The 11,565-nt window shown below is 42.3% G+C and overlaps 1 protein-coding gene across 3 annotated transcripts in view; it reads left to right on the forward strand.

The window, feature by feature from the left end:
* EFNB2 (ephrin-B2) overlaps nucleotides 1–10,847 on the forward strand; it is a 43,068-nt gene extending 32,221 nt beyond the window's left edge. For all 3 annotated transcript variants that reach the window (XM_006759363.2, XM_015561077.1, XM_015561078.1), the window contains exons 3-5: nucleotides 6,053–6,145; nucleotides 6,862–6,975; nucleotides 8,412–10,847. In XM_006759363.2, coding sequence (XP_006759426.1) covers nucleotides 6,053–6,145; nucleotides 6,862–6,975; nucleotides 8,412–8,800 — 596 coding nt within the window. In that variant the 3' untranslated portion in view covers nucleotides 8,801–10,847. The remainder of the gene's footprint in view (nucleotides 1–6,052; nucleotides 6,146–6,861; nucleotides 6,976–8,411) is intronic.
* Nucleotides 10,848–11,565: the final 718 nt, after the last annotated feature.

Here is an 11,565-nt window from a genome sequence, read left to right on the forward strand (position 1 = left end):
CAACAATGAAATTGTGGAAATAAAATTATACCATTTTATTAAGACCATCCACTTATACTCAATACCTGGTATCTCTATTCATATTTTAATGCTAGAATCCAAGAGGAAAGGTCTAAATTGTGACTGCATTTTTAAATGCATTTTTCCAAATCATTCTGTCTAGTGGAGAAACATAAGTAATTGTGTTGTATGGAAGTCACTGGTGCTGAGACAGGTATTACTGCTTAATGCCTGATTTACTGCTTTAAAATTTCCAAGCACAACCATAGCGATGTTGGTTTCAATTAAATGATTCTTCCTCTCACACTGGAACAATGGTTTTCTTGGGTGAGAAACACACACCCCTGCATCACGAGGAGCTTTATCAGTGTTTTTAACTGGAACTTATCCCCACACACTAAAATCAGGTAATCAAAAGCCAATGAGCGCTATCTTATCAAGTGGAGAACTTAAAAAAAAAAGAGAGAAGCTTTTGTGGGTATACAGTTTCTTTTGAAAATATGTGCCTTTGTATTTTTCTCCTGTGTGAGGCCATTTAAGAAGTATTCATAAAACTTTTACCCTAAGAGCAGGCATTATGGGATAAACTGCCATGTTATTTGAAAGAATGTGGAGCTTTTTTAAAAAATAAAATGCCAAGCAAAAATAACAGGGCTGTTGGAAAGTCGTGGTGCTGTATTCCTCGTTTCTTTCACAGTAAATCCAACAAAGAAAAACACAAAAAGGGAGAGAAGTTAGAAACAGTTAATTTTTCTTCTTCCTTTTGGCACATGTACAGATGTTTCTGTATATTAATTTTTATTACTTTTTCAAAAGTCTTGACCTTTGGGCACTCAGTGAACATTATCATTTCCAGGTGAGATTGGTTTCCCCGCCTCCTTTAATTTAGTATCAGAAAGGAGAACCATGGTACCCAAGGCATTAAACTGCCTTCATTTGAGCTATAGAAAATGGGATCTCTGTTTCTTTAGTACATATTTTGAATTTGCATCACCCATTTGAATTTGAACTGATGTCGGGGTGTTAAGTCGACAGAACTCAGCTTCCTGGGTTGTATGTTGGCATTAAGTAATTATATTTTTATCAGCCTCCTTGTTTTTCAACTTACATATCTCATTTCCATTTTTTTTTTCTTTTAGACACTCAGAGTCGTTAGCCCTGGTAGAGGAAAACAGTAGCCTTGTCTCAGTGCCATGTTTATTTTAATGTCTTGGCTTTACTTTCCATATTCCTCACTTGATTCTGCTTCTTTTAGTTCCTATGTTTGCCAGGTAATAGGCTTCTGGTTTTCAGAAGACTGTGTTGAGCTTAAGGAGACTAGTGTGTAGGAAGGCTGGTCTAAGAAATCAAAATTAGCAGGGCCAGCATATGATGACGTGATAGAAAGGAGAGTAAGGGCAAAGGGGGTGATTTTGAGAATGCTCATAAAATGCTGTTTCATACTCAAATAAGAGTGACTTTGTTATGCATAAGTTTTATAGAAAGCCAAGGTGTTCATTCTTGCTAGAAAACTGAACTCAGATTTTCCTGACCCTGTGTACATATTATCTCTCTCTCTCTTTGGTGGACTTCTTTGGTGAAATTAATAAAAATATTTGCTTTTGAGTGTCCACCCATCTCCCTAACCCACCCAGCCCCATCACAATAAGCTACATTTTAGAGTAGTTTGAAATATTCTCCAAAGCATTAGTATATGTTGATGATTCATTCTTTCCATTATAACCTAAGAATTTTCCTTCATAGTGAAGCTATGATTCTGTAGGACTTTTTTTTTGTGCAACCCTCATTTCTAACCTTTTTGCGACCCATATATCAGCACCAATCCAGCAGTTGAATTCTCCATCTGATTAACACAACATTGGATACGATGGACTTAAAAACAGCCAAGATCCAGTGCAGCAGCTTAGCCTCCTGGGTGCAGAGCAATAACAGCCTAATGAAGACATGTTTTAAGTGCAATATCACTTCCTCTCCCTGGTCACAGTCTAAAAAACACAGCCAGAAGTATTCTTGCCCTTTCGGTCTGCTTTACTCACTGGTGCTCTGTTTTTCTACTCAGATAACCAGTATACTATTCCCAGTGAGCAGGAACTGCAGATAAGTTCATGTGCAAATTAATGGGAAACCACAGATGTTGGCTGTGTAGTTTTAAAATATGAAGAAGACTTTTAGGCAGTGTGAAGTCAGGGTACTTTTTTGCTGAGCAATGATCTCCACCCACTGAAAACCAGGCCCTGGGGGAACAATATAGTGCTTTCAGTATACTCAGTACATGCAATTAGATCCCTGAAGCAAAAGCTTTTAAAAGCAGGCTATAAAATGCCCATGTATTTTTATTAAACCGATTTGCTAACTGCATGGAGAAATTTTTCTAGCAATTTTTAATTTTATAAAGTCTTTTTTTTTTTTTAACCCTGGGCCAAGGAACAAAAATGTCTGGAGCCTAAAAAGCTTAGGTATAACCATGTTATTGTTCTGTCTCTAAATGATTCAGTGCAATTTTATCCATTGAGTAATTCTGATTGTGGTGGGATTAGATAATGCTTGTAGAGAGATACAAAGAAAAACAATGTAGAATGAGGTAACAATTTATTTTTACTTCCTTTATGTTAAAAATTCCCCCAATACATTCCAATCAATAATAAAAATAATTGCAATAAAAATAATTCCATTTCCTCTGAAATGGAAATAGATTTTATTCCCACGCATAAGCAGTTTCTTGTTGTTTTTCCAAGTCAGCCACTCAACCTTTTAAAGCTTCTTGGTAACTGGCTGTTGCAGGAGAAAGCAGACGATGGGGCTTGCGGCTTTATTTCAGCATTCTCTGCCAGCCAAGGGACAGGCACAATCAGGGCAGGCCACTGGGCTCTGCAATTTCTCAAGGTGGGGGCAGGGAGACCCCTAGAATGAGAACCACACCCCTTACACTCCCCATGAGGAAGTGGTAGAGAGGAGGTAGGTCAATTTTGACTATGGGATCCAACATAAAATAAGTTGAGGTTACTCTGAATTATTTTATGCTTGCTATAAAGTTTACCTGCTGAAATTTCAGTTGGTAGTAACATCTTAAAGGAGGGTTTTCTGTGACAATTTAAGTCATTCCTAATTTAGGGCAAAAATATTTTCATGGCAGAATATCTAACTGTATTTTAAAAGTTAGCCCCTTTTTATTTCTTTCTTTCTTTTTTTATTGTCAAGTTTTACATATGTCTCCTTTTCCCCCAGTAGCTAGCCCCTTTTTAAATAGCCAAGTGTTCCTGTGCTGTTTTAACATTGGTAATGAATTCTTCAATGTCTTCCAGTAACGTTTGCAATTTCCAAGTTGACTTAAAGTGGAATGAAGCAGAATGTGGGAGAAAAACTGTCCTCACTCACAGTGTTTTGCCTCTTGGCCAGCTCTCCCCTTCGGCCCCACTCTCCTTACTGACCCCCACCCTCCACCATCAAGCAGTAGCTTCAGTTGTGTAAGACCTCTGCCAGGGTAGCATCCATGGGTTCCCCTCTCTGCAACAACAGGGCTTAGAAGCTTCTTTCTCCCCAGGGAATACACAAAATTTCAACTGTTCAGGGCACAACGCACTGTCATTCTCACAATGTTCTTCCGGCCGTCTTATCGTCTGTGGATGCGAAATTATAGATCGCAATTTAATTTGAATACTTTTAGCGTTCTTTATGTTTGGGGGTTATCTGGACCCAAGGGAGCTCTGCACAGACTCTTTGGTATTGAGGAAAGGCATTGAGCTACACATAAAATCTAAAGAAAAAGTCACTGCAATTATGGGCATCCCCTGTGCTTCCAGGGTGACAGAGTAGAAGTAGTGACCTCGTTTCTACCTCTGCAGATGTCGTTTTTAATTGTATCTGCCAGTGACTCTTCTGCGCCCTGCCTTGTCTTACCCTTTCTGCCGTTCATTTTTTTTTCCTTTGAGATCTAAATCTTTGACCTTTCCTTCTCAAGATTGAAATAAATCTATATTTTTCCTATTTTTTTTTTCTGCACAAGCACCCTTCAGCTCCTATTTTTATCACTTGCCAGCTTAGTGTTAAACAAGAAAAAGTCATTTGATTTTGAGTTTGGGTAAATTTGCCTATGGGTGCATTTATGTGTGTATGCATTTGGAAACAGAGATTTCACTTGAATTAAGTAAACCCAGCAGCCAGAAAAAAGACATTACTTTTCTAGTTTCTTTCTGTATGAAAACATATTTTAATTTTTGAGGAAGATCAAATGAGAAAGCTCTAAATAATTAAGAAAAAAACTATAACACTGCTCTATATTTATCCAGAAATAGTGCCTGCTCATAGATATCCATACTGTTCTAGGTCTTTTAAGAGAAAAAGGAACTTTGAAAGTTAGGCACCGTTTTGGAGAAGGGAAAGGGAAAAGAGAAAAATGAAGAAATGGGAGGTTAGATGATTTATTTAGATTCATATTTTTTAGTTTTTAAGTATTTATTTTAGCTTTGCTGCCACACATTTTCTTAACAATCTGCAAGAGGCTACTACCTACTTTCTATCCCCTAAAATTATTATGGCAACTTTTGCCCAGTTTCCCAGGAGAAAATCAGAATCAGCAATAGCAGAAGAGTGCGATATGATTGTGAGACTGAGAACTTTAAGGAAACACTCAGATAAGCAAAGAGATATTTATACATACAAGAGGTGGCCATTGTTTTTAAGGAAAACCATGAAAGTAAAAGTCGATAACTCAAGAATACAGAGACAAGTAAATAAGTGTCTTATTGTCCAGTTCATATAATTATCCACGACACGCATATTTCTCTACACGCATCCAGAATTTGTTTGCTGGCCCACCCAACATTTGGAAAACAAACAGCCCATTTTAAAAATGTCTCTTGGGTTTATTTTTATCAGAAAGTCTGTCCCCTTTGCTGTGCCTTTAAATATATAGTGTTAGTAGAGAAGACTTTCATAATCAAAGCAGAGAATGATTTACATTGCAGAAGTGTATTATGAAACACTTCTGTTCCTTGCCCCTTGAACTGTGGAGGAATGAAAATGTCTAGCACTCCCCACCTTCTTTTCTCTTCTGGAACTTGACCTGTAATTTAAATCCTGTTCCTCAGCAAAGTACCTGGCAGCCTATCTTTTTACAGCTTTGGTTACAAAGCAATTCAGAGAACTCACCGTCCTCAAAGGACAGAACAAGAACGTGTCCAAATGGAGTAGAGCATGGGTTGTTTAAAAGGAAATTCTGAACGTGGTCAGATGTTCTTGTCCCTCCTCCTTCTGTTCCTCTTGAAATAGAAAGGGAACGAGATCGGTGGCTGCTGGAACCCTCGCCCTATGTCCAGGACCAAGCAGAGCAGTGGGATGTGTGGGTCCCCCTCTCTCCATCCAGACTTGTCCCCAAACCGGGAGCGTGGTTGAATCTTTGTCCAAGGTTGACATCAGTTAATAACAACACACTCGTTCTTTGTAGTTGACTACAAAATGAGGGGGGCAAACTTCAGAATTTGGAAAGGCTGAATTCTAGGCCGTCTACAGGACTTTTTAAGCTTGAGGAAGGCTGTGGAAAGAAAAAAGGGGTGTGGGAATCTTTTCGTGTTTACAGAACTTGGATGCTTGACAAACAGGGCGCATCAAGCTAATTGTTCTTGAAGCAGGAAATCTGTAGTAGAGGAAGCAGGTGTTGTGTGATGATTACCACGTTTTGAAATTACCGTAGTAACTACTTTGCTCTTTTGAGTCTGACCCCGAAATAGTCAGTAAGCTTTTTTGGAAGATGCTGTGCCTTTTATCTGTGTACTCTTCACGAAACCACTTGGTCATGAAGGAAGGAGAAAGTGCTTAAGTAAATGTGAAACCGGATAGCATACATGCGGCAGTGTTGACAGTATCCATTTTTCTTTCTTTCTTTTTTATTTTTATTTTTGACTTTCAGCATCCCATACTTTCAGAAAACTTATGACTAAGAGTGAATTCTTATTTTTCAAATTGTTTTCAGACATTTCATGTTCATGTAAAGTTGGCTTATTGATTTCCTGATTTTTCTTTATTTTTTTGTTTTGTCCATTTTATTTTCAATCAGCTACATCAAATGGGTCTTTGGAGGGCCTGGATAACCAGGAGGGAGGGGTGTGCCAGACAAGAGCCATGAAGATCCTCATGAAAGTTGGACAAGGTAAAGACCATCTGCTGCTTCATGAAGCCACTGTAATCTGGTTGAGCCCCCCAGCTAGCGTGGCACCAGTATTGCTAACACTCGCCTTCAGTCACTCTTCAGTTTAGTTTTGAAAGCAAGCCTTTCTCTGTACCTTGAGCCACTGAGATTTCCTCAAGTCACTGTAACAGATTTCTTTTATTGGAGGTAAAAGTTAAGGTCAGCCAGGTAGAATGTCTGTTGCCAGATACATGTATGTATATTTTTCTTCTCAAAAGCAAACCACCTCTATGGTTCAAAATTAAAATATCCAGAAAGAAAACTAAGTTTCTGCAGTTTTGTCCATTTCTGCATCTTGACTACAGAGGACTATTGTTTGTTGAGCCTTTTCACATATAGATAACCTATTGTGCAGAACGAATTACTCTTCTAATTAGAAATTGGTATAGTAGTCAATCAACTTGCTCAGTTAAATTGAAATGTCATCTGCAATGCTCTGCCTGCCAAATGCAAGAATCCCTATAGTTTCCACAGATGGCCTCCCAATCTAAACCTCTGAAATAACTAGTATAACCGTTTTGTTTTAAAAGGAACATTATATTCTTGTACCTCGTAGTCCTTTGCATAAAGAATCTTATGTTCATTGCTATTCATGCCTCTTGAGATATATATCCAGATCCTAAAGCTAGATCTTATTAGATGTCTGTGCGGTAAGTAATCATTTGTTTTTCATATAGATGCGAGTTCTGCTGGGTCAACCAGGCATAATGATCCAACGAGACGTCCAGAACTAGAAGCTGGTACAAATGGAAGAAGCTCAACAACAAGTCCCTTTGTCAAACCAAATCCAGGTATATAGCAGCATGACTGTGTGTAGTCTGTGTGCACCATACACTTAGTATCTCAAGAGGTAGAGGAGAGTCAAAGTACTCCTACACCAGTAGGATTACCTCGTAGTTACTGAAGTCAGTAATCTTTGCTCTCAGTTAGCTGTTGTTAATTGCCCAGTAAGAACAAAATAATTCATTCCTGCAAAAGTCCTCCAATCGGCAGAGTGGAATTCATCAGATGTAAGTGCCAGTTATTAGCACTATTTTCTCAGAACAAAGTTATTTTCATTGGCCGGCACTTTATTGTGCTGGTTGCAACACTAGCTTAAAGCCGATGCTAATGTATATATAATTAATGTCCTAATCCCTCATCTAATTATATCTAATCCACAAAGAGCCTGAATGATCCTCTTCTACATTTTAGATGGCAACATCTTAAAATATTACATAATGCTGTGTTTTTCAGGCAATTATCATCAAAAAAACTTTTTTTTACATAGTCAGTGTAATATAAAATATTAAACAGATCCCTGGCAAAAGTTTACAATACCAGATAAAATTGGCTGTCATTGAACTTCATTTTCTTAACAGTCTGAACAAACAGCTATGTATTTGTTACCATGCTAATGATTTTTTTTTATATATATATGGAAGTTGTTGAGCAGACCTCAGCAGTTTTTGTATTAGAGATCCGTACGCCTGGCTGGTAGTCGTGTGAATTTAGCATCTGTAGCAATATTCCATCTCTTTCCAAGCGTCAAGGAGGGGAGTTGTTATTTCTAACTTTCGGTGACAAGATGTGTCAAATTCTTGTGACAAACTGATAAATGGGTAATATAATGATGCCAGGCAGTTTTTTAGTGCTTCACATTTGGGTTGGCAGTCTGTTCAGCATGAGAGTTTCTGCTGCCTTCCAAATATATTTTAAGTGTAAATCAAATAATACAAACGAGTGAGGAGTTGAACATTTTCCCAGGCCCCATCACTGCCGGGGGCTGCCTGTGCGGCTCTGCCAGTGGGCGGGGCTTGTCTGGAGAAGGCGGGCGGCTTGGATCCCCGGGAACCCACCTTTCCTGGAGGAGAGCAGGCGTGGGCAGCAGACACTGACAGCCAGGCGCCGGCTGTGGCCGCAGGCTGGCTGACGTGGGTTCAGGCGTGAAGCAAGAGCAAGGGCTGGCTGTCACGGCCCATCCCGGCAGCGGACGGATGATGATGTCTGAAAAGGGAACGATGTGATTTGAGAGCAGCATGAAAATCCGACCTCGAGTCACATCTCCTGTCACATCGATTGCTGACTCCTGCCTTTTCCGTTTAGCGATTACCGGAGGTAATTGGTTTGTCAAAGCCTGGCCGCCCCTTAAAGCTCCGGCCCCGCTTCACGTCCTCGCTTCCCGGGGTCCTTCCGAGCAGCAGCTGGGGCCGCGCTAACGGTGGTGGTGCTTTCTCCGCCTCTGCAGGTTCCAGCACCGACGGCAACAGCGCCGGGCATTCCGGGAACAATATCCTCGGTTCCGAAGTGGCCTTATTCGCGGGGATTGCGTCAGGATGCATCATCTTCATCGTCATCATCATCACGCTGGTGGTCCTGCTGCTCAAGTACCGGCGGAGGCACCGCAAGCACTCGCCGCAGCACACGGCCACGCTGTCGCTCAGCACGCTGGCCACCCCCAAGCGCGGCGGCAACAACAACGGCTCGGAGCCCAGTGACATTATCATCCCGCTGAGGACTGCGGACAGTGTCTTCTGCCCCCACTACGAGAAGGTCAGTGGGGACTACGGGCACCCCGTGTACATAGTCCAGGAGATGCCCCCCCAGAGCCCCGCGAACATTTACTACAAGGTCTGAGACGTGGCGGTGCCTTCGCTTTCCCGGAGGAGGAAACTGACTGTCCTGCTGCCGCCCGCCCTCCCACCTGCCCAGCGGGGGCGCGGCTGACCCCTTGTGTCTCGAGTGGACTGAAGCACAGCGGGGGTGGAGGGGACACTCCTTCTCCGAAGGGCCCCGTTGAGCTGGACAGCTTACCTAGTCTGTAGCATTTCGGCCGCGGTGAATCCAGATGCGCACCGACAGCTGGAAGACTTGTGGAGAGGGCGCCAGTGGGGACCGGCGCTCGCCTCACCCCTGCCCTCCTGGAAGCCATGTGCCGCGGTCACGCAGGCCTGCACCGCAGCCCAGCGCAGACCGTGGCGGGTGGACGCGAGAGAGCCCTTGAGCGTCCTAGGCAGAGATGCCCTGGGGTGCCCCGCCTGGAAACGCCGTCTTCTGCCTCGGGTGTGCCCCTCGACGTGTGTCGCATAGACCTCTGGCTCGGTGGGGCTTGCAGAGAGCGCTAGCGTGTAGGCCTCGCGGTTGCACACTCCCGTTATCCAGGGCTCTGCCGTACTTCCCATGTGATTTCCCCTCACGCCACGTTCTGCATCACGAATGGAACATTCACGTTGGGGGTCTCCTACTCTATCCGTTGGCAACAAACAGCTACAGTCGAATGGATAATAATATGATACATTTCTAGAAACTGTGTTTGCTAAGAAGGAGCCTTCCAGCCAGACGCTAGGCTGCCAGCGAGGAAGACTAGGAGCCGGTGGAAGGAGGCGGGGGAAGGGGGGAAGGGCTGTCTGCGAACACAGTTCAACGCTGCTGCCTCTGAAACAGAAAGTTGGGAGAAGGGGGGGCGGGGGACCCAATTAGGTAGCACAGCACTTTGGTTTCACTACGATTTTAAGAGGCAAGTAGGAGACACAACAGCATACACACAGTGGATTAGGGTGCATTGGAAGGAATTCACTCTTATCAAATAGCAACTTGCAGGCAAAGAAGGGTCCCTCTTCACTGGGTGGAACAAAGGGTCATTGTTGGTAGAGGAACAGGCCTGGAGCGGGAAGGGAGAAGGCGGGGCGGGGCGAGATCCCGCAGGACTGTTGTGGTACTGGCAATAAGATGTACAGCTCCGAGGCTGTAGGAAAGTCGGTCTGCTTTGGATGATGTCTAAAGCAGACTCAGCTGCTATACTTATCACATTTTATTAAACACAGGGAAAGCATTTAGAAGAAGAGCAGAGAGCCAAATCTGACCTAGAAGTTTAAAAGCCAAAGGTCAAACAGGCTGTAATTCCATCATCATTAACATTATTAAAGAATTCTCATGTAAAAGGTAGGTCAGATTCCCCTGTCCCCCCCCAAAGCCCCTTCCCCCCCCCTCCTCCCGATCGAGCCTTATAACACTTTGGTTTATGGCGGTGCTGTCCGGGCTGCGGGGACCGCGGCGTAGGTACTGAGCAAGGCCGAGTGCAGGTGCTCTGGGTCAAGGTGAAGCACATATGGCAAACCTCTTAGAGTCCTTAAGACGGAAATAAATTATGATATGGAGGGGGAGAAGGAGGATAGGATGTATTTATAATAGGTGTATAGAACACAAGGGATATAAAGTGAAAGATTTTTACTAATATATATTTTAAGATTGCACACAATGTACACCAGAAGATGTGAAATTCACTTGTGGCAATTAAGTGGTCCCAATGCTCAGTGCTTTACAAAAGGAAAAAAAAAAAAATTGGACAGCTACTTCTGGGAAAAACAACATCACTCCAAAAATAACAATAATGAGAGCAAATACAAAAATAACCAAGTCCTCTGAAGGCGTCTCACGTAACTGTAGACTAGGAAATGCAAGCCCCGAACACCAGGAAATCGATGTTACTGCATCATATATTTAACAATGACAAGATGTTCCGGCATTTATTTTCTGTGTCGTGTTTTCCCTTGCCTTATGGCTGAAGTGTTCACTAGAATCCACCGGGTCACATCCAGGGGGGGCGGCTCAGCCGAAAGTTTGGCTTTAGCTCCCTCCTCCCTCCTCCTACCCCCCAACCCTCCCTTTTGGGAAACAAAATGAGTAAACAGGAAACCTACTTTTTATGTGCTATGCAAAATAGACATCTTTAACATAGTCCTGTTTCTATGGTAACACTTTGCTTTCTGAATTGGGAGAGAAAAAAAACAACAAACTAGCAACAGCATTTTAAGGTTCTCGAACCTTCAGTGAATACCTGCAAAAATGAGTTGCAGCAGAAATTATTCTTCTCTATTTTCTGAACCTGAAAATGATGTTGGTCCAAAGTGCGTGTGTGTATGTATGAGTGGGTGTGTGGTATACATGTGTACATATATGTATAATATATATCTGCAATATATATTATATATATCTATATCATATTTCTGTGGAAGGTTGCCATGGTGACCAGCCACAGTACATATGTAATTCTTTCCATCACCCCAACCTTCTCCTTTATGTGCATTCATACAAGATTTTCTTGTAAGCCATCAAAAATTACCTTTAGTATGGGGGAGAGGGGCAAGAAGGGGAAAAATGGGAAATAGTCTGATTGTAATGAAATCAAATGTGTGTATCATCAGTTGGCTACATTTTGGTTACATGCTAAACTGTGAAAAATCAGATGAATTGATGAAGAGTTACCTGCGACCAGTTGAAAAGTGTTCTGTGCGTCTGTTTTGTGTCTGGTGCAGAATATGACAATCTACCAACTGTCCCTTTATTTGAAGTTGGTTCAGCTTTGGAAAGTTACTGTAAATGCCTTGCTTGTATTATCATCC

The sequence above is a fragment of the Myotis davidii genome, unplaced genomic scaffold (genome assembly GCF_000327345.1).
Source record: "Myotis davidii unplaced genomic scaffold, ASM32734v1 scaffold816, whole genome shotgun sequence".
Classification (NCBI taxonomy): Eukaryota; Metazoa; Chordata; class Mammalia; order Chiroptera; family Vespertilionidae; genus Myotis; species Myotis davidii.